We start from the raw sequence: 23074 nt of genomic DNA on the forward strand, positions 1-23074 counted from the left end.
TCACAATTATTGCAGCACAAAATTTGCAATGCATGCCTTGGAGTGAGTCTAGACCGCGCCAGTATATCTTTGAACTGTTGAGGTTCCAAACTACTGTAATGGGGACGGCAACAACAACTTGTATTTATATAGCGCCTTGAACGTAGTGAAACGTCCTAAGGCGCTTCACAAGACTGTTGTGAGATAAATATTTGACAACGAGCCGCAGAAGTAGCAATTAGCACAGGTGACCAAAAGCTTGATCAAAAAGGTATGTTTTTAAGGAGCGTCTTGAAGGAGGAAAGAGAGGTAGAGAGGCAGAGAGGTTTAGGCAGGGAGTTCCAGAGCTTGGGGCCTAAGCAACAGAAGACACGGCCACCAATAGTTGAGCGATCATAATCAGGGATGCTCAAGAGGGAAAAATTAGAGGAGCGCAGACATCTCGGGGGCTGTGAGGCTGGAAGAGATTAGTGATGGGGAGGGGCGAGACCATGGAGTGATTTGAAAATAAGGATGTGAATTTTGAAATTGAGACGTTGCTTAATCGGAAGCCAATGTAGGTCAGCAAGCACAGGGTGATGGGTGAGCGGGATTTGGTGCAAGTTAGGAGACTGGAAGCTGAGTTTTGGATCATCTCTAGTTTACGTAGGGTAGAATGTGGGAGGCCAGCCAGGAGTGCAATAGAATTGTCAAGTCTAGAGGTAACAAAGGCATGGATGAGGGCTTCAGCAGCGGATGAGCTAAGGCAAGGGCCGAGACGGGCAATATTACGGAGGTGGAAATAGGTGGTCTTAGTTTTGCTGTAGATATGTGATCGAAAGCTTATTTCAGGGTCAAATATGACACCAAGGTTGCGATCAGTTAAGTTCAACCTCAGACAGAAGTTGGGGAAAGGGTTGGGGCAGTGGCTAGGGAATGGAGCTTGTGGCAGGGACTAAAAAAAATGGCTTTGGTCTTCCCAATATTCAACTGGAGAAAATTTCTGCTCATCCAGAACTCGGACAATCAGTCTGACAATTTAGAGGCCGTGGAGGGGTCGAGAGAAGTAGGAGTGAGGTAGAACTGGGTGTCATCAGTGTATATGTGGAAACTGATGCTGTGTTTTCGGATGACGTCGCCAAGGGGCAACATGTAAATGAGAAATAGAAGGGGGCCATGGATAGATCCTTGGGAGAAACCAGAGATAACAATGTAGGGGTGGGAAGAGAAGCCATTGCGGATGATTCTCTGGCTACGATTAGAGAGATAAGAATGAAACCAGGCAAGCGCAGTCCCAACCAGCTGGACGACGGTGGAAAGGCACTGGAGAAGGATAGTGCGGTCAACCGTGTCAAAGGCTGAAGACAAAGTCAAGAAGGACGAGGAGGGATAGTTTGCCGTTGTCAATCACAACGACTGAGTTGATTCAGTATAAAACAAGGTCCAAATTACATAAGAACATAAGAACTAGGAACTAGGCCATACGGCCCCTCGAGCCTGCTCTGCCATTCAATAAGAAATTGACTGCAATCTTCAAATAACCATCAGGTGCCAGTGATCTATCATAGTGTAGTCTGCCTGAAGCACGTATAAGGTGAAAAGTCCATTTAAACAAGGGGATGATTCTACATGCTAATAAATAAATGAGTGCATTTTATTATCCATTAAAATGAACTTCAATAATTCAGCAGTTGGTTCAGAGCCTTATATTAAATTTGCATATTTTTCTCCTTTATTTACAATAAGAACACAAGGATTAGGAGCAGGAGTAGACTATATGGCCCCGTGAGTCTGCTCTGCCATTCACCAAGACCATGGCAGAACTTCAACCTCAACTCCACTTTCCCACTCAATCCCCATATCCCTTGATTCCCCAAGCGTGCAAAAATCTTATCTATCTCAGCCTTGAATATACTCAATGATTCAGCATTCACAGCCCCTTGGGGTAGAGAATTCCAAAGATTCACAACCCTCTGAGCAAAGAAATTCCTCATCTCAGTTTTAAATAGCCGACCCCAAATTAACACTTCATCTACTGGTTTGAAACTATTGGGCCTAAAATACTTTCCAAAGCACAGAAGAGCTCCACTAATCCAAACTCCGCTAGCCCCCACCGATCAGTAATTACAAGAGGACAAAGTATTTACCGTGCTGTACTTGAATTTGTGTGAGCAGCTGAAATGGAAGAAAAGCGCAGCGCAGCAAAAATAAATGGCAGTAGAGAAAAATAATTACTGTCTGAAAAGTTCTGTTTAATACATGGAACAAATACTGCACGATGGACTGCTGGGCCGAGCTGTGTTCAGTTCCGACTGGTTCGGTTTAGCATAGTTCTGCTGTAACAGAACTAAGCAACATCTAGTGTTCCAGATGGTTAGAGCAGTGGGTTTGGCTGTTTGTAAAAAAAAATTTTAATCTAACGAAAGCAAGCCGGAAACAATAACTGTGAAGTTTTTTTTTAAGCAGTGTTTTTCTATTTTCTCCTCACTGTAAGGATACTTGCACAATGGTAGAGTTGGTGTGAAGAAGTCTTGTACAATAACTCAGGAGTTAGGGTCTGACTTAACTGTAGTGAAATGGGTTGTACTGTAAACGCAGCTCAGGTTTTTGAACACATTTCATCATGAGTCAAAGATGGCAGGCATCATGCTTTACGGCTTTTCTACCAGTGTTACTCCTTATCGGGTGCGGAAGGGGCGTATGAGAATGCTCACTCTCTATGGTAAGGGTCAGTCAGTACCTCTCTAAGGGTGGGGTGGGGAGGTAGAGACTGACCATGGTCTATAAACCCAATACACAGGATACATGCTGACCAGTTAGGTCTCCATTTTAATGGAAAGGCCTTGCATAAATTAACTCCTATTCCCAACTTTTTGTCTAATTTTGATTCTTACTGCCATGCCATGGCAGATATTATAACTGCAGACATTTCTCAAAGTATAACTATTAGAAATATTACGTGCAGCTCATTGATACAGATGTGGTTCAAATGATACAAACTGAATCAGCCATTTACACTTATGGCAATTTATCAGCTATCATCCCGGTGGATGGATCCACTGATGGATGCTCAAGGTGGGGCAGTGGCTCACCTTGGGGAGGAATAAACCAACATGCCACTTCTTGCCCTCCTGTGCCATGAACAAAAAAAAAGATATTCGAGTCACATAGAAGTCCACTGATTGTGAGTCAGCCCACCTTAAAAGGTAATGCACAAATTGTAGCCTTAACTACTAATACAAAACTACTCATGCAATACCTTCCCTTTTGTTCTTTCCTCCCCTTGCCCGCCCCTACACTTGCTTAAAAACCTGTTACATCTCTCAGTTCTGATGAAGGGTCGTCGACCTGAAACGTTAACTCTGTTTCTCTCTCCACAGATGCTGCCTGACTTGCTGAGTGTTTCCAGAATTTTCTGTTTTTATTGTAGCCTTAACTATTTGCTGTCAAAATAATGGTGAGGCTAAGGGCGCTCACCGTTATTTATGCGCAAATGATACAGCCACTGCAGGCGAGGAGCAGATGCGCAGTTAAATGCGAATATCCAAAAGTTGCTAAGCGAGCTGTGCCATTCCGCCATTAGCTTCATGAAAATGGAGCATCGCTGGCTGCCTGTTATATATGTGGACTTGTATTTACTCTGTACAGCCACCAGAGGGCTCATTCCCCGGAGTCCCAAGGGATCCCATAATCCCTTGGGAGCACAGGTATTTAAGAAGGCTTCACAGGTTGGAGGGGCACTTTGGAGATCTGTAATAAAAGACTACGGTCACACTTTACTTTGAGATCAGTGTTCAGTCTGACTCTTTCTCCATACACTACAGCCTCACCATGGACCTGCATCGAATCTGTATTGCCGCAGTAGATATGAAATAAACCCACCGCAGATATTTTGTTTTAGTAATTACAGACGTAAGTACCCTTTTAATGATGTGATAATTGGTAATTACTGCCAATCATCCTCTCTGGCACTGAAAATAAACTATTACAACTGTGGAGTCTCATTCCTTTAGATTTTGAATTTTTGGGGCGATTTAAAAAATATCACCTCTTAAATTTATTTTTCTTACTTTTCCCTTTTGTTTCTCTTAATCCAATTATAATTCCCTCTTTATGATTTGACATTGGATTCACCCTCTTTTTTCACCTTCCTTCAGCCCTCCTGCTGTTTATTTCCCAATCCTTAAATCTCATTGGTTGCCCTGTTCATTTAGGTCCCAGATGCCCCATTTCCCTCATTGTGCTGTTATTAGCTTGGGCTTACAATAACTTGGAGGGCAACATTTTTTGTAACTGAAAGATGCAGGGGCAAGTCTAGCTAAGAGCAGAGGCCGTAAGATGCCCTGCTACAGCAACTTCTGGCCCAATATTCATTCAATGCCAAACTCGAGCAGACACTCGGGCAAGAAGTATACAAAGCTGTTGTCCTCACCACCCTACCAAATGGATCGGAGTTGTGGATCTGCAGAGTGACCATTTCCACTTGGGCTGCTTACGACATATTGATGGCATCAAGTGGCAGAATAGGGTGTCCAACACTGCTGTCCTCCAGTTCTGCAATATAACTAGAATTGAGGTCCAATTGTGCAGGTCTGGGCATGTTGTTCGCATGCTAGGTTATAGAATTTCCAAAAGCTGTGTTGTACGGAGAGCTAATCCAGATAGGTCAGAGCTGGGCAGATGAAATGCTGTAGTCACTAAAGGCCACCATGAAATCTTCTATTAACCCAGACACCTGGGAAGACACAGCCACTGACAGACCACGACGTCACATTTGCCAGGTCAGTTTAAATGAATTTGAGGTGGCTTCCAAATATCTGGCATGCAAGGCAACTCCTCTATCTGCCTCACCTGACTTCCAATGGGCCAGGATTGGGCTTTCTCCCAACAGCGCACCAATAATAATCTGTTAACTTGATGGGAGACACTATCTGCAATTTATATAAATTGCAAATTGGGGGCTTGAACACGAAATGTGCCTAAATAAACCAAATATTTTGCAATCTTGTAAATATTATATGGGAAACCAGTCAGGTTGGTATTCTGGAAGGATGCAAATAGGCTGAAATAACTCCCTCATCTTCCAGCAGGCTTCGTGTGCCACCTTCTGGGAAAATGAGAAATTACAACACAATTCTGGATTACTGCCAGTGCATTCTTTTAGAGGAAAAGGAGCAAAACTACAAAGGGAACGGACAGGACCGCTGACAGAATCACAGAATGTGACAGCATTGAAACGGGCCATTTGGCCCATCGAGCCGATGCTAGTGTTTTTCTTCCCGAATCACCTAGTTCTGTCTCATTGCCCTGTTTGCTTCCATCGTAAGGAGTGACATTGTAAATACTACAGATGTTCCAACATTGACTAGTTGCATTTTCCGCTTGTTTGTGGATTTGCAAGCTCCCAGTTTGTGTTTTGTGCATTAGTTGGCCGACAGGGATGCAGTTAATGGAACCAAGGGACTGATTTTTAACTTCACCGCCCGATGGAAATGGGACAGTAGAGCAATAAACTGTGGCGTAGCACTTACTGTCTCATTCTCACTACCGCTCTTACCATGCTCCATTTAGTGGGAGTCTTGAATTGGATGGCCCCTATTAGCCCACGAAAACCAGGATCCTATGACATCAATATGACTTTGATGCAATTTTGAACTACCAATGGGTGGCGCATGTGTCGTGCAAGCTCTGCTGATTGGTACTTGGTGTAGAACAGCCAAACCAGTGGTTCTTAAAAGGATCATTGGAGGGTGCTCAACACCAAGTACCATTCATGCCCCTCCAGACCCCACAACCCAATGTCTGGCCCTCCTCCAAAATCACCTTCCCTCCCTCCTTTACTTACCTCTGCAGAGAAATTGCAGGCATCTCAACCTTGATTGGCAAGCTACTTTCAGCACTCATTTAGCACTGGCAGCTCATCCACTATATTTAAAATGTGCCCAATTCTGAAAATGCTTCAGGCCTCCGACCACTTCAATAAGACAGGCAGTGGACTCACTCTGCCCAATGGAAGCACATGAAGATTTACCCCAAGACCTAGTTGGCTGCTGGAACCAAAATAAGAATTGTTCTAAAGGGATACCAATGCAGAAATGGCTCAAGTGGTAGCAGATATTGTGCGTATTATATTACAGTTTTATTCGGAGAGGACGTGGCTCATTGGGAGTTGTCCCGGGCAATTATCACAAGGTTAATATCTGGTGAAAACCCAAAAATCATAACAGGTCCGGATAGCCTTCCTTATCCATGTCTATCTGATGATAAATGGCGTGGTAGACTCATCCCCACAAAAGAAATTAAGTCCGTTTTCCGAACTCACTTTACTTAAGAACCATAACAGCTTTGAGGCAACATGCAACAGTAAGAATTTGAGGGGAAAAAAGTTAAGATGTGAATGTTTTAATAACATTTCACATTAATCTTATAAGCAGAAACGCTCATCACAGAATTAAGTGCAAAGAAAATGATACAAATAATTCGGACAGCAAGAGATCAAAGTACATAATGTAACGTACAAAGCTAAATAGGTAAAATATAAGATACAAAATATAACAAATTTAAGAACTTCCTTACACCACAGATGTCCCCAGAAATTATGCAAAACTATACTGTTTTATAGCATTCATTAACACTAAACAAGAAATATAGTAAAAAACTATATTATTCATTTTTAAATATATTTTTTAAATCCACAAACTGCTTTTCTGTTCAGTTGGAACAGCCAAATAAACAAATATTCTATGTAGCATTTCAGGACTAAATTTGCAGGATTTATTGTCTGAGAGCTGGTGCTGTCGATAGCACTGAGAGACTGTACCATCACAATTAACTTCTTTAAAAAAATAACTTTTAGCATTTCTGATTTGAATCAATTGTTCAGGAAAACCAAAACAGTGAAATCTGAGAGAAATATTGCAATTTGTTTCTAAAAGGTTACTGGCACCAGCCAAACCTTCGGTCACATCAGCTATATTTACTGTGCAAGTAAACTAAATATATTGAACTATTCATTTTCTGAATTCATGGAAAGAACTTGCATTATCTTGCCTTATATAGTGCCTTATCATATCTCTCAAACATTCAAAAGCGCTTTTTCACATATAATGAACTGCATAAAATATCAATAAATCTTTATATCAAGCACAATATTTATCATAGAAAAGCTATAATTCTCTCCTTTTTGTGCACCAATATAGCAACAGAATCATGTAATTTAGAGTGGTTATGAAATTTAAACAATTAACTGGTCCCAGGTAGATTTTTCAGTACCGTATAGAATTTTCTGCAAACATTACAGCTCCCTGCGTCAACAGAAAATTCCACGTCAGGCATTTTTATCTTTCACATTTCAACATCAGCAAATAATTATTTTTGAAGGACGGAATTTTTTCTTTCTTTTCAAGTGGAATTGGTTCTTTTGGTAAGAGAACCATTTCAATAACAATGTAGATGAAACAGCTTCTTCTATAACTGGTCAGGAGATCCTTTTCAATGGCACATTCTCATGGTCATCTCCTTCTGTAAAAGAAGGAACAGACAAAAGAGTACATTAGTGGGTGATGATGTTCTTGAAAGATTTATGCACACTGCTGTTATATCAAATTTGAATAATTTGTTATTGGGAGGAGTTGAGACAAAGATTGCATCTTTTAAATGGAAAAGTAGCTAAAAGCAAAGGAAATTACAGGGCAACGGGGAGAGAGCAGAACAGTGGTATTCGTTTGGGACACATGGCCTATAAACATCTATGGTTCTTCTGTAAATTGAACACAGGATTTAGAAATTCTCATTTACTTGAGAACAGTATGAAATAGCTTTTCTGATTAAAACACTTTTGTGTTTCAAAAATACAAATCACAAGTCAATACACAAGCAAGAATTTCCAGAGGTTGTGTTGAAGTTAATGGGAAATACCAACAGTTACAGCAGGAAACATTCTATTTTTCTGTTTTGCCTGGAACTATCTTAAATAGGAACGGCACCAAATGCAGCCAAGCTCAGTATACTCAATAGGACAACTGCCTCAGTGGGCAAAACACCTGTTAAGAGGAAGTAGTAACAAAGAAGGAAGTAAATTCAATCAGAATATTTTCAGGTCTAGAATCTCTTCTTTTTTTTTAAAACCAAGATTGCAAGACTAAAGTGCAATTTTTTTTTTTTTTTTTACAACACTAGTAATTCCCAGTTCAAATATATCCTGTTAAAAGCCTACAATTACCTTCAGAACAATAAATCAAAATGTAACTGAACAGTTTTCATTAACGTTTCTTCTCTTCCCCCCACAAGCCAATCATACATTAACCAAGCCCTCAGGGGGACCTATATAGACTTTTAGAAGGTATGATGGTTTGGGCACTGCTAATGGCACTGTCCAATTTGCTGAAATGAGGTAGCATTTTGCAGAATATTAATACATGTCCTAGCCCTAGCAACTACCCAAGAACTAGCAAAACTTTCTCATGAGAGTTCATCCTATCCTGAAGTGAAACATTCAAACTCCAGATGTTTGACCTGGTAGTTTGGCTAACAAATTGTAACTGCACTCTAACTGGCTAATAGACTTGAACTCTCTGAGTTACAATCATGTTAACAATAATACTTGGGTCACATAAACACAAGTGTAAATATTTTAACAACCAGAAATGGTCTTGGTAATATGGCAAGATCACCAGAAAAATGTGCACTGTACTTCCTGGTTGTTAGGACTGTTGCTACAGAGGATCGGAACAGAATTACATAGGTACCAAGACTTTTGGACAGTGGAAACACGACGAATGCAGCTATAATCAACCAGGCCGCAAAAAAGGAAACAGCCTGATGCACTTTGTTTCTTCTGATGGCCAACAACTGGCACACAGAAAGGAAATGGTGATTATGTAAGGTGATAAGACAATAAGAGGCAGACATTAAGTAATTACATCAAAAAACATTTCACAAAGCTTTTAAAGAATTATTTTAGTTAACATATTTAGTGTTGAGTGACCATCCCACCGTTGGAATTTTAAGTAACAATTCTTTGATCATGTGGTATATGAAACATTCCCATTGAAAGCCAGGGATTAAATTCCAGCCATCAATTTACTGTGAAAAAATGTTACAATTAGATGACAAAATATTTGAAAATCTGCCATTTGGGATCTGGATGGAGAATTTAAGAGGTGCTTTCTGGAGTCAGTGCACTGACAGTTTTGGTTATCGAATGATCAAACTATCAGTTCTGTTCCTAATTCAGCTCCTGTAGAATTGTCATTTGCCATCACACATCAGTGGGACTGCTACTATAAAATACTATTAAATTGTGGCAAGGCACTTCTTTACCAGAAAGTATCATTTCTAAAGTGAAAGTATTAATGTAACTTTATGTTAACCCTCCCTTTCAGCATAATCTTAATTTTAAAAAATATTATTGGAGTTGATAATGTAATCGTTGAAGGCTTCACGTGTTGGATTCACATTTATTGAAGTATTATTCAAATCATTATGAGGCCCAATGAAAGACACAGAAAGACATGTATATTTAATCTGGTTGTATGTAACATCAACTTACTGCTTCAAAAACAAGCCTGTTTTTTTAATATATAAAGCGTGCTTACCCACACTCATTAGAGAAAGTAAACCCCTCAATAACTTTATACAAGTTCACCTATACTGAATAATGGAACTTGCTTCAGTAGCACCCAGAACATTAAATCAAAGAACTCATCTTTATTAGATTATAAGAAATATTTGTTTTGGTTTTAGAATGTTTAAAATCCAGTATGAGAAGTTTCCAGTATTCAGGACTCCATGCATACCATGGTTGAGATGCAGAGAGACAGGTAGCTGTTGCAGAAACCTTTGCACCTCCAACTGGTGGATCCACAGTCAGGTACGCTGTGCAGCAAGGTTGTGGTCAGGATGGTGCCAATGTACTCGCACATTTGAAGCCAATTTTTGCTGCTTGTTTATGAGGAGCTCCTCGTTCTTGCTGTCCACCTGTCTAATGATCAACTAGTGACTATTCACCCGAGGTAGGGTAAAGCAAGGTCTTGCTGGAGTTGATGTGGCTCCAAGATGAAAAGCCGGCAATGGAAGTTCAGAACGAAGTCAACCATAAGAACATAAGAAATAGGAGGAGTAGGGCATTTGGCCCCTTGAGCCTGCTCCGCCATTCAATGAGATCATGGCTGATCTTCTAGCTTAACTCCACTTTCCTGCACTATCCCCATATCCCTTAATATCTAAACATCTATTGATCTCTGTCTTGAATATACTCCATGACTCAGCTTCCACAGCCCTCTGGGGTAGAGAATTCCAAAGATTCACAAAGAGTGAAGAAAAGTCTCCTCATCTCAGTCTAGAATGGCTGACCCCTTGTTCTGAGACTGTGACCCCTGGTTCTAGACTCCCCAGCCAGGGGAAACATCTGCCCTGCATCTACCCTGTCAAGCCCTGTAAGAATTTTGTATGTTTCAATGAGATCACCTCTCATTCTTCTAAACTCCAGAGAATATAGTCTACTCAATCTATCCTCATTAGGACAATCCCCCCATCCTAGGAATCAGTCTGGTGAACCTTTGTTGCGCTCCCTCTATGGCAAGTATATCCTTTCTTAGGCAAGGAGACCAAAACTGTACACAATACTCCAGGTGTGGTCTCACCAGCGCCTTATATCATTGCAGTAAGACCCTTTGTGGTAGACTCAGTAATCCAACACCGGAACCACAGTATTCCATTGTTGATGACCGAGTAACCAGTCTGCCTCATTAATGAAACCTGAAAGGGGCAAACTAAAACTCTGCATGGCTACATGTCTCAGTAGATTCAACACCAGTTTACAGCAAACCTCTGCATGTGTAAAGATGAAAAAGGCATTTCCAAATTTACAAACATCAATTACTCAGAGTTCAATAATCCAACTTCAGCATCCTACCAGCCTCCATAATACGGTCCCATTTTCCACAGGCATCATTTTATTAGCTCCCTACAAACTGTATTACACTGCACTTAAAATTTTAAAAGAGTAGTTAATAGGCAAGACACCGCGTCGCTCTAAAGAAACTTAAATCTATCAAGCGAACCGTACTGTACATGTAGCTGTAAAGTTACATACCAGGGGTACTAATTCTTTGCTGTCTATAAGATTGAACTCCGTAACAAAGTAGTAATAATGTTTGTAACAAGTATTAACGTGTGCTTCTGCTCCCATAAAGCCGATTCGGTCAAAGTGGTGAATGTACACATGGACAAAAACACGGAAAAGGCGAGTAAGGATCTTCTTGCAAACTTGCTGGAAGTTCTTGGGAAAGGGGGTGCCTGGGAGAAAAGAAAAAACATTGAGTTTAATGTTCTCACTAGTACTGAATGGTGTCAACAGCCCAATATTTCTATGTAGTACAGACAGGAACTTTCCAATGTATTTGAAGTTCCTGGCATGGCTTATGTGCATTTGGTGAATAAAGATTTGAAGTAAAATATGCACTTTTCACAGAGTAAATCTACTTGAACTACTGTGAATCAGGTCAATCTACCCCCATGTATTGCATAAAATAGAACATAGAGTTCTGTCGGATTTTAGCCTCAGATTTGAGGAGGATTTTTTTCCCCCCCAAGCAGTAACAGCACTAACCCAACCTTGACAAAGTGCAGTGGAAATCTGGAACACACTCTCCCAAAAAGTTCCTCAGACTAGGTCAATTGAAAATTTCAACACTGAGATTGACAGATTTTTGTTCGGCAAGGGTATTAAGGGTATGGAACCAAGGTGAGTAAATGGAGATAAGTTATAGATCAGCCATGATCTAATTGAATGACCTCCTCATATTCCTATGTTGACGGTTGCTCAGAGCATTTTCTGTTTTGTGTCTAGAAATTAGTTTATGGTCTACATACTATTACTGTAGCAGAAACAGATTATATTCCAGTCTGACAAATACAAAGACAGAAGTAAACTGTACCAAACCGTCCACTCTCACAGAACAACCAATTTGCTCAAAGTTACCTCGGATTAAACAGAAGAGTGGAGCAACTCAGAGATCAATATTGAAATGTTGGCGGGTCAACCAACACCACTGAAAAGTAAAACTTCCTTTCATCAAATATTATTTAATCAATTCACACCAAGTGTGGCTACACTCCTGTGCAGATGGCCCTTCCACAACCCCATCATCAATTTATATTTGAATGGAATCACTGATTTTCACAAAGTAAAGTGATTGGGTCAATTGACATTGTCACTTAGAAAGTCTACACAAAAAAATTAAGCAATTTCTTATGGCCTGTTTCTACAGTTGTAGCTTAGTGAGATGTGCAGAATGACATTTTCTTAGAGAGATTTAACAAAGAACAAACATATAGCAAAATAAAACAACAGTGTTTGATTATTTCAACTCACCAACATTGGTTGGAAAGATGTTTTCATTGTTCACTTGGGTTTCAATCCAATCCATCAGGAGACTCAAGTACTGTGGTGCTGACAGTGCAGTAGGTTTTCTGTATTTATTCTCGTCTTGCCACCTGTATTCATACCGAGGTCCTCCTGACATTACAGGGCATGTGCCATTTGTGCAGAACTCTGATACAGTTCCGTAAATCAGGTTAATACGGTTGAAGAAATCCACCACATGGACAGCTACCCAGTCATTGAGATCCTCGTTTGAAGGGAGCTGCACGGCTAATTTCAAATCCAGACCAGCATTCAGCGATGCTTGTGCCCTCTTGTGCAAATCAAACCTCTGTGTGCCTGGCTCAAATTTGCGTTTGGGACGAAAAGTCTTGTCTTTATTAAACACCTGTTTCAAGGATACAGCCATAATACAACCTCTGTGATGGTTCGGGAATAGCTGCAAGAATGACAAGTATTCACAATTAATGGCCTGCACTCAAGGCAATTTACTTTGCTTACATGTGTTGTAAAGTCCCTTGCATTCAACAAGTCTTCAGTTCAGTGAAAAACATGGAAAACCAAACGAGTCATACTTTACTACTGTATCACCGTATAATTTTACTGTGTTATTTGCAAAACCTATCTATCCCAGTCAGAGACTTTTCAAGCATGCAGTTTTGTAGTATTCAACGTCAGTCTTCATTTTTGTAGCCCTTTTATGGGCCTATATAGAAGAATATAAAGATCACATTGAAGTACATTCCCCTCATTAGACACGTCTGTAATCATTTATCATTTACTTTACAATATTACTGCCGTTATATTAGTGACAGAACTGTTCCTAAATAAACCAAAGTACACAGATTATTATTTGTTTCATTTTCAACTTCTTAAATTGAGTAAGAGCAGACAAGTAGAATATTACATCTTCAAATGGAATTAAAGGGGATTTCCATTCCCTGCTGGTGCTTGCCATGCGATTTCCAACTTGCAGTGTAGCATTGCATGTTATGCATGTATGCAGGGCAGCTGACTTGAGAAGACAGGAAAAATGTTACTGTGCCCTCCTGTATGGTTCAGAGATGTGGACCTCAGTATCGCTGGAGAAATACCACCAACGATGTCTCCGCAAGATCCTGCAAATCCGCTGGGAGGACAGACGCACCAACGAATGTGTTCTCGATCAGGCCAACATTTCCAGCATCGAAGCACTGACCACACTCGACCAGCTCTGTTGGGCGGGCCACATTGTTCGCATACCCGACACAAGACTCCCAAAGCAAACGCTCTACTTGGAACTCCTACACGGCAAGCGAGCCCCAGGTGGGCAGAGGAAACGTTTCAAGGCCTCCTTGATTAAGTGCAATATCCCCACCGACACATGGGAGTTCCTGGCCAAAGACCGCCCTACATGGAGGAAGAGCATCCGTGAGGGTGCTGAGCACCTCGAGTCTCATTGCCGAGAGCATGCAGAAAACAAGAGCAGGCAGCGGAAGGAGCGTGCGGCAAACCAGACTCCCCACCCACCCTTTCCTTCAACCACTGTCTGTCCCACCTGTGACAGAGACTGTAATTCCCGTATTGGACTGTTCAGTCACCTGAGAACTCACTTTTAGAGTGGAAGCAAGTCTTCCTAGATTTCAAGGGACTGTCTATAATGATGGACTGTTTATTTTTCCTGTCTTTTCCCTCTTTCTCCCCATCTCTTCTGAATACACTGAGTCACACTGGTCTACAATTCAGCAAGCAAGTCATGCTGAATTTGTACAAGATGTTGGTTAGCCTACAGTTTTAGAGTATTGCGTGCAGTTTTGGGCACCCAATTATACCTATCCTGTGATCTATAGCTTGATTCTGGAAAAATGTTGGGTTAGTCAGAAAACAGATGTTTTGCTACATGCATCAAGGATTTTTCAAAACTTAATTACAAATACATTTAAAATGAAGAAATAAAACCAGCACTTTAGTCATATTCCCAAGGTAGGATACTCGTTTCTAGGCAATTTGGAATTCAAGTTTTATTGATTGGGGCGTATGTGTTGTAATAGGTTCCCTTCTTTTCGCTCCTAGATTTGCAATGCGTTGAAGTAATGTTGTTTGCACATGTAGGTTAAATACTGCATACCGATAGCTTCATAGTCTAACACTGTATCTTCATTTTATCTGGGATGAATCATGTACAGCAACTTTCCTCAGAGCAAAAACGTATTCCTTTCTTTTATGGAGATAAACATGGGCCAGCAATATACTGGTGCCAAACTGATTTCATACTAATTCTGAATCATTATCAGATTCCCTAGACTTAAATAACAGAAAGACAGACTTGGATTTATATTGTGCCTTTCACGGCCACCGTCTGTCTCAAAGCGCTTTACAGCCAATTAAGTACTTTTGAAGTGCAGTCACTGTTGTTTCTACATTACAACAATGACTACATTCCAAAAATACTTCATTGGCTGTAAAGTGCTTTGCGACGTCAGATGGTCGTGAAAGACGCTATATAAATGCAAGTCTTCCCTTCTTTAATGTGGGAAACGCGGCAACCAATTTGTGCACAGCAAGCTCCCACAAACATCAATGTGATAATGACCAGATAATTTGTTTTTGTTATGTTGATTGAAGGATAAATATTGGCCAAGATACCTGGATAACTCCCCTGCTCTTCTTCAAAATAGTGCCATGGGATCTTTTACATCCACCTGAGAGAGCAGGTGGTTTAACGTCTCATCGAAAGACGGCACTTCCAACAGTGCAGCGCGCCCTCAGCACTGCAGTGGAGTGTCAGCCTAGATTTTTGTGCTCAAGTCCCTGGAGTGGGACTTGAACCCACAACCTTCTGACTCAGAGTGAATGTGCTACCCACTGAGCCACTACTAATAGAGAGCAATCAAACCTCAAAAAAAGGTCAGCTCAAAATGTTAAGATTGAACACAGGGAAAATAATATTTATTTTAGCTAGTAGGTGGTAGTAAAGGGTATTCTCCAACGGACCAACAGATTGATTTCAATTACTGCCATAAACAAATGTCAATACAACAGCCTAGTTCAAAGATCAACCCAATTCTACCAACCCAATCCACCTGCGCCAATTTCTAAAACCATTGTAATTTGATTCAAATAAACTGCCCTCTTTTCCTCCTCTTCTCTACTCTAGTTCTGAGTGCATCATTGCCCCAATGGCTGATAGATGATCTGCTCCCAGACCTCAGTCAATCATGCTCTTCTCCTTGCCATAGAGACTCGTGCACTGATATTCCCTCTGCATCATTGTCAAGACCAAGAGATTAGCTCATGGGGAATGACAGACATGAACCTGCAATCTACCACTCCACAGAGTACAGTAGCGTGTTGGAGCGCCACCTTAAGAAGTGCATTATCGCATATTAAGAAGGTTTCTAAATAGTTATGCTGTACTATTTATAAAACTCTGTTACACAATAGGATATGAAAGTGCGGAAATAAAATGAAAAACATGAATGCTAGAAATTGGAAATAAAAATAAAATGCTTGACATCCACATGAAAAAAGAAACAGAATGAAATTTCCCATCTGAATATGGAGCTAACAGTCCCATATGAAAAGTGATGAGGAGTGGGAACCCTGGCTGATTCTTTCCCTCTTCCCCGCCGCATGACGCAGAAGCTGACTGTAGTGTCACCGAGACTGGCCAGGCTGAGATCAGTTACCTGAGCAGCGACTGGGTATCAGAGCCAGCACCATCCTGGTTTGCATACGGGAAAGTGCACTTAGTAACTACGCAACTGGGCACAGATACAATACAAATATACCCGCAATCACTATTCATCAACAGTTGAGGGCAAATGGAGGTGCTTTCAAATATACAGTTCCTCAAACTATAAAAATCTGCCCACTATTGGCATGTATATCCTCACTATTTCTGAACATTACCACTTAATATAATTACTATACACCTTAAGTACAGAGCTATAACAGTACATTAGCTATTCACTAATAACTATCGAATGTCCAAATATGTAAAAGCAACAATTTTAAAGGTCTATCTTCTGGCAGAACAACTGCAATAATTCTACTTGAACAAACATTCCTTTAATACAAAGATCTTTCTGAATGCTATTCCTTAAGCAACAATTTGATGGCATTTTTTGTGCCTTTTATTTTCAGTGTATTAATTAAAAAAAAATCTCCACTAAACTAAAAGCAAAGACTAGGGCGGCATGACTTCAAAGCTGAATTCCATTCCAAAGTTCTAATCAGTTATTTAAAAAACATGCCCTTATCTTAGATCCATACCAGGAACCAGCTTTTCCCCGGCTGCCAGTTCTGTTTTACTGGAATATCAAGAGTTTTTGGCCAACACCAAAGTACTGTGTTACAACTTTTTAAATCAGAGACAAATAGTATTCACAAATTAGAAATGACGCATCTACCTACCTTCCTACGCAGATCAATCACTTCCATCATTGCCAGAGTCTTTCAATCAATTTAATTTGAAAATACCTTCTTTATGCTTATTGTCTTCCCTTATGTTTGTAAATAAATATAAATTAAAAAGATCTAGCAAAACTGCTCATGCACTGTATAGCTGCTTTCGTTAATAGTGTGGTTTTCCTGAGTCCTCTATTTATATAGTTCGGATTTTCTCATCTAATTACACATGTAATGTACCGTGGAGAATAAAGGCATGGGGAAAACACATTATTCTGGGGATTTTGGGGAAATTCCCAGCAGGATCATTTCTGAGAAATGCTCAATTTTTTTTATTCACAGGTTTACACTACGCCCATTTTTTGTTGATGGTACAAAATCCCCAACCCAACCACCAAGAAGAAATACCATTCAAGTAACTGACCATTCAGATTTACTGAATCATTTTAAGAGTTGGGCTGCCCTAAAGAATGCTTAAATACTTATCTAAACAATCAATCATTTCATCTTGGTCTACTAGCAAAAATATCAAGAGTCTTGCTATATTGAGCCACCTGCTTTGTTGAATTACTGCTATGGGTTTTAGAGTCACATGTGGGTGACCACACCAGCTCGTGGAGATACCAAATCAATGGCCTCCCTCGGGGATCAGTTCTATCTAGCGCAACTCCTTTTTAATCTGTACATAAACGATCTAGCTGTGACTAGATCGTGGAAATCACACCCTAGAAACCATACTGACTAGTGATGCAAAACTTTTGCCGGAGTACTGCCTGAAATGGTGCCTTCAACCAAGCACCACAAAGACTGTGTGCTATGTTTTTCACTTACACAATGTGCCTCTCGTGATCTCATCCTAAACATAACTCACCCTGTTTACATGAGTGCTACCCTCCACAAAAACCCTCTACTGAAAACTGCTGAGAAAAAGTCATAACCTAATCACCAAACTTGACAGCTCTGTCTGGAGAGCAAAACCCTCCAATCTAGGCTCATATCCTTCATGCACTCTGCTATTCAGTTGCGGAATATTATGCTCCCCACACATGAAGATGGTGGATACTCAACTGCATGCTATTATGTGCCTTGTGTCAGACACATACTCCGCTCCGGTAATAGACAGTCCTCCCGGGGACAAATACAAACCATGTCCACTAATTAAAACTATCTGGTGGCCTACACACTTTGCATGCTGGTGATGACAATGCTCTAAAAGTGGCTGGAATGATATGCCGAGTCTGGATATGCTAAATAAATAATTATTGGAAATAAACACAGGCAGTGTATAGGGCACTCGTGTATAGGGATTTTCTTTAAAATACTGAGAAACTTTTCATGGTTAATAAAAGAACTAGGGATTCCCCACTCATTCCTAAAACATTAGACTGATTCGGTTTCACTTCACACCCAATGCAGCAAGTTTACAATCTCAGTATAACTACATCGACTGCACCAAACCGAGGTCAAGTACTTTCATCACCCATCAGCTGAGGGAGATAAAGAAAACTTGAAAGATAATTCTTAACCAGATGGTTTTCTTTTTATCTCTGTGGTTACAAAGTCATCATAGGCAGTCCCTTGAAATCGAGGAAGACTTGCTTTCACTCCAAAAGTGAGTTCTCAGGTGACTGAACAGTCCAATATGGGAATGACAGTCTCTGTCACAGGTGGGACAGTCACTGGAGGAAAGGGTGGGTGAGGAGTCTGGTTTGCCGCACGCTCCTTCCGCTGCGTGTGCTTGTTTTCTGCATGCTCTCGGCGACGAGACATACAAAGTAACATTAAGTGGATCAAAGGTGGATCTGTTGGGAGACTATTGTAGAAGGAAAAAAATAAAATCAAGGTGGATGGGGGGAGAACATGGCAGCATGTACTGACAGAAATTGCACCACTCCTCCAGTGCTGCAACATTTAAACTTGAGAATTTGGTCCAAACCCCCACTGCTAACTTTAAACCAGAGTTAGGCAATAGAAACAACGAACTTGCATTTATACAGCACTTTTCACTACAGGACATCCCAAAATGCTTTATATCCAATGAAGTACTTTTGGGAGTGTAGTCACTGTTGTAGATTAATCAGTGAATACAGGGACAGGATATGTAAAATCATCAGCGGGAGCAAGAACAGAAGTCAGGAGTGAGAGTTATCATTTTACTGTCAGTGCAAGATAAGCGAAGTAGATAAAAATGTGTTGAATGAATAAAGAACAAAGAAAAAATTTATTTGTACATGCCAACAGGATGAAGGCGTGAATCTTAGTGGATGAAGGCTCTTTTTATGTTGACCCTCATCTTATTCAGTTTTTTTGGGTGGAATGGGAGTGGGTATCTTATACATGGGCTGCCTTATACAGGGATCTATATGGTATAGATGGTCTCTAAATTGTCAGACTGTTTGTCCGACACCAGCAACAACAAAAGTACTGGATGAGCAGAAATTTTCTCCAATTATTGGGAAGACTGAAGCCTTGTCTTTGGTCTACCCACAAACTCCGCTCCCTAGCCACCAACTGCATTCCTCCCTCCAGCATCTGTCTGAGGCTGAACCAGACCCTTCGCAACCTTGTATCATATTTGATCCTGAAATGAGCTTCCGACCACATATCTGCAGCATAACTAAGACCGCCTATTTCCACCTCCGTAACATCACCCGGCTCTGTCCCTGCTTCAGCTCATCCGCTGCTCGAACCTTCATCCATGCCGTCGTTACCTCTAGACTTGACTATTCTAACGCACTCCTGGCTGGCCTCTCACATTCTACCCTACGTAAACTTGAGGTCATCCAAAACTTGGCTGCACATGCCATAACTTGCACCAAGTAACGATCACCTATCGTCCCTGTGCTTGCTGACCTATGTTGGCTCCCGGTTAAGCAATGCCTCGATTTTAAACTTCTCATCCAGGTTTTCAAATCGCTCAGTGTTCTCGCCCCTCCTTATCTCGGTAATTTTCTTCAGCCCCACAAACCCCCGAGATATCTGCACTCCTCTAATTCTACCCGCTTGATTTTAATTGCTCAACCATTGGTGGCCATGCATTCAGATGTCTAGGCCCCAAGCTCTGGAATTCCCTCCCTAAACCTCAGAATACCAAGTTGTTATTGTACATGAACTGGACTCGGTTGGACATGTTGGAGAGTTGAGTTAATAACGAACTGTAATAGCCATAATGAACTATAGTAACCGAGAGTGGTCAATGGTCCAAGAGGTTATCTGGGAAATACAAAGAAATATGATGAATAAAGGGGTTCTGTTTCACTCCACATTTCTGCTCATCAATTGGAATGCAAGGGCAGGCTGGCTAGAATGGACAGTGACCATAGGTGAGTAATGAAGAATTATAGTCCAAGGTATAGATGCTTTACAATAATAAGATGGTATGTATCTTATAAGGAGTTGACAGTGCAAAGATCTGTCTATGCATGAAATGCCAGTTTGTGGTAAACAACTGGTGTATAAAAATGGATGAAATTGCAGCGTTATGTGAGGTAACAGGAGCGAGAGAAATCTGAATTGCTGTCCTATGCATTGTAGGGACTGATCATCTGTGCTATTCAAATAAAGTCTGGTCCGTACACTTAAATGTCTCGTGCTTACTTAAAACGCATTGCTGTGAACCAGAGGGAAGGAGGTGGATTCCTAATTTGTCCTGTAGGTCATGGGTTAGAAGGACATGGATCACACACTAGCCTAAACAACTCAATACTGAGAAAAAATGAACTTTTGTACTGACCTGCAATTTGTCACAACATTTTGGTAAGACGGCACTGAAAATGTCACAAAGGTGGTCAATAATCCCTTACACACGTCACAGCATTTGAACACACTGGAAACCTCCCAATGTAAACAGCAGGTAATGTCATTTCCAAGTTTAAAAAGTATAAACAATACTTAAATGATACCAGGGAGTAAAGTAAAGAATAGAATTTAATGTCAGTGACCAAAACAAGTTTACAAACAATAATCATCTGATCCTCCCTTCAATTTCATTAATGTCTTGTACTCTTTATAAAATTAGTGTTATTACTTCAAAGTGGTTGATTGAGAGATTTCCCCCCGCCCCCGCCCCGAAAGGCAGTCACTCATGCTGAGGTATAGGCAACTCAAGAACTCTGGCATATTGACCAAGTGGACAATCTGGCCCATAATTTGCAGTCAGCGGCAAAGCTAAGGCGCTCGCTGCTGGCCCCGAAGAAAGCTTCCCACAAAGATCTCGCGCTCTCTATGGCAAGAAGTTTGGCTTTTTCAACATTCAGTTGAGATCAATGTAGATTAGTAGGAATTACATAGCGCAAACTGCTGTGACATCAACAAGCTGTCTATGCAGCCAATCACAATGTATAATTCTCACAGGCGGGAAACCCAGAAGTGAAGAAGTGCTTTTATTCTGACTTTTTATAAATGTTGGAGAGCAAAACAAAGATTGGGGCTCTCATAGGAAAAAGGTAAACCTGAAATAAATATGAACAAACTTTAAAAAATATATAAAATATATATATATTTTTCTTAAATTGTAATTTTTATTAAAATGGAGAAATTTGACACGCCACAAAATTAAAATTAGTTTTTCAGGGCCATAACATTTGGTTAGCAGTCAATACACTGTTAAAACCGCAGTTACACCTAATGCAACAAGCTCTAACTTTTAATGAGGTAGTTAACAGTGGAAAAGCCCAAGTTTTTGTAAATTTCACTGATTTTTCCTATTGCTGGCTATGGAAGGTCCACAACTCAGCCTGTGTCGGAGTACCGCATCTTCAGGATTTTGTTTCAAAGAGATAATAACTGATCGGTCGCTGTTATTATCCACCGCGTCCAATATGTTTGAGCCTAGATGGAAGATCTACATGACTGTGGGGAGGGGGAAATCACTACTAGTTCGAACACTGCCTTTACCCAACAGCCACACACAAATTTTCCAGCTAAAGTCAGTGGGTGGGATGACAATCTGGAGTGGGAACCCTAACTGCTTTTGCCCCCTTTCATGCCCAGGAACCCAGAAATCAACTGTGTGCCCCTCACCATCCACAGCTTTATAATAAATCTGCTGCTGTGATTTTGATTGTTATTTCGGCACTCTGATTCAGAAATTCTCATTAGTATCAGAATTCAATACTGATCCGAGTATTCAGGCCTCAATGACAATAAATTTATATGCTGTGCATTTGAAGCCAAGTAATCTTGCTTTGTTACAACCCTATACACCAGAACACAGAACCTGCAGACATGCAACAGTATATTATTTCTCTATAGCTATTTATGAACTTTACCACAGAAGCCGGGGACGGGAGGGCGGAAAGAGGGCTCAATGTATGTTTTCCTTACTACATTAAAGAAACATCTCTTCGGCTTCAGAAGGTTTAATATTTTAGGTCAAAGTCTGAATTTCCTCAGATTTACTTATCAGACTTGACTCCTTCCTCCTTTAACACGCAAGACAATGGTCATTATTTGTCTATATTTCCAATTATTCTACTTATTGCAATGGAGGCAGGTCTGCACTGCAGCTGGGCTTCGGTTATGCCTAATCCACCAGCTTATATTGTGGGCCTCGCTGGCCCAGAAGCGAGGGTGCCACACACTGAGCCACTGGCTGACACAGCTCGACATGGAACACTGGCCCTGACAGAATGAGCACAGGATACAGGCGGTCTCGTCAGCCGGCGGTGGGGTGGGGCCCTGCAAGAGCACGGAGCGGGCCCGTGAGTCCCTCACTAACGGCGGCACCCGCCATCCGTGAGATGCTCGAGTCGTTGAGCGAACGGCCCGCACCCCGCTGCCCCGGCGAACAGCCTGACGCCGCCCTCTGCGCAGCGCTGTCCGAGCTCCGAGCTCCGGCCTGCCCCTCCCGCCCAAACCACCAGTGGCGGCGCCGCCGCCCTCCGTTTTATACACACAGCCCTTCTCCCCGCTCGCTGGCTGCCGGCCGCTTAGACTTTGTTTACATGTAATTCTCCGCGGGCTCAGTGCCGGGCCGCCCCGCCGCTGATCACTTACCGCGGGCCCCCCGCCACACACAGACGCTTCAGCCGCTGCGCTGCGCTCACCCCCTGCCGCCGCCGCCGGCCCGGATTCGCTCCACTGCGCACGCGCATGCCGCCGGGAGCTGTCGTTCCCCGGAGACACCCCGCGTGCCAGCGCCTGTCAATCACCACACGCCTGGTACAGTGCATTGCAGAAGGCTACAGCACAGTAAACGGGATGTTTTTGGGGGCCATGGAGTCTACCGGTTTTATCTTTCACAAAGGCGGCGGTGGAATGCACGTTAGTGATTGCCTCGATTTCAAAATTCTCATCCTTATTTTCAAATCCCTCCATGGCCTCGCTCCTCTCTAATCTTCT

At 41.5% G+C, this 23074-nt stretch overlaps 1 protein-coding gene across 2 annotated transcripts; it reads right to left on the minus strand.

Annotated features, from left to right (window-relative positions):
• Window positions 1-6285: 6285 nt before the first annotated feature.
• Window positions 6286-22813, minus strand: LOC139229173 (MOB kinase activator 3B-like). 2 transcript variants are annotated; one of them, XM_070860829.1, is made up of 4 exons: window positions 16739-16814; window positions 12335-12782; window positions 11054-11256; window positions 6286-7479 (listed from the first exon to the last, which is right to left on the minus strand). In XM_070860829.1, the coding sequence occupies exons 1-4, from the start codon at window positions 16766-16768 to the stop codon at window positions 7450-7452; spliced, it is 711 nt and encodes a 236-aa protein (XP_070716930.1). In that variant the 5' UTR covers window positions 16769-16814; the 3' UTR covers window positions 6286-7449. The 2 variants fall into 2 exon arrangements, with proteins under 2 accessions (XP_070716930.1, XP_070716931.1); XM_070860830.1 differs by lacking the exon at window positions 16739-16814 and adding an exon at window positions 22730-22813 and having other exon boundaries at window positions 6289-7479.
• Window positions 22814-23074: the final 261 nt, after the last annotated feature.

Source organism: Pristiophorus japonicus, chromosome 18, assembly GCF_044704955.1.
Source record: "Pristiophorus japonicus isolate sPriJap1 chromosome 18, sPriJap1.hap1, whole genome shotgun sequence".
NCBI classification, from domain to species: domain Eukaryota; kingdom Metazoa; phylum Chordata; class Chondrichthyes; family Pristiophoridae; genus Pristiophorus; species Pristiophorus japonicus.

What these genes read in the sequence shown, in the direction of transcription:
- LOC139229173 (XM_070860829.1), bottom strand. Translation starts at nt 16,768, where the DNA reads ATGATGGAAGTGATTGATCTGCGTAGGAAG. An exon ending in CATCTTTCCAACCAATGTTG is followed by an intron (nt 11,257 to 12,334) that starts GTGAGTTGAAAT and finishes CTTTTCTCCCAG; the next exon opens with GCACCCCCTTTCCCAAGAAC. An exon ending in GCAAAGAATTAGTACCCCTG is followed by an intron (nt 7,480 to 11,053) that starts GTATGTAACTTT and finishes CTTCTTTTACAG; the next exon opens with AAGGAGATGACCATGAGAAT.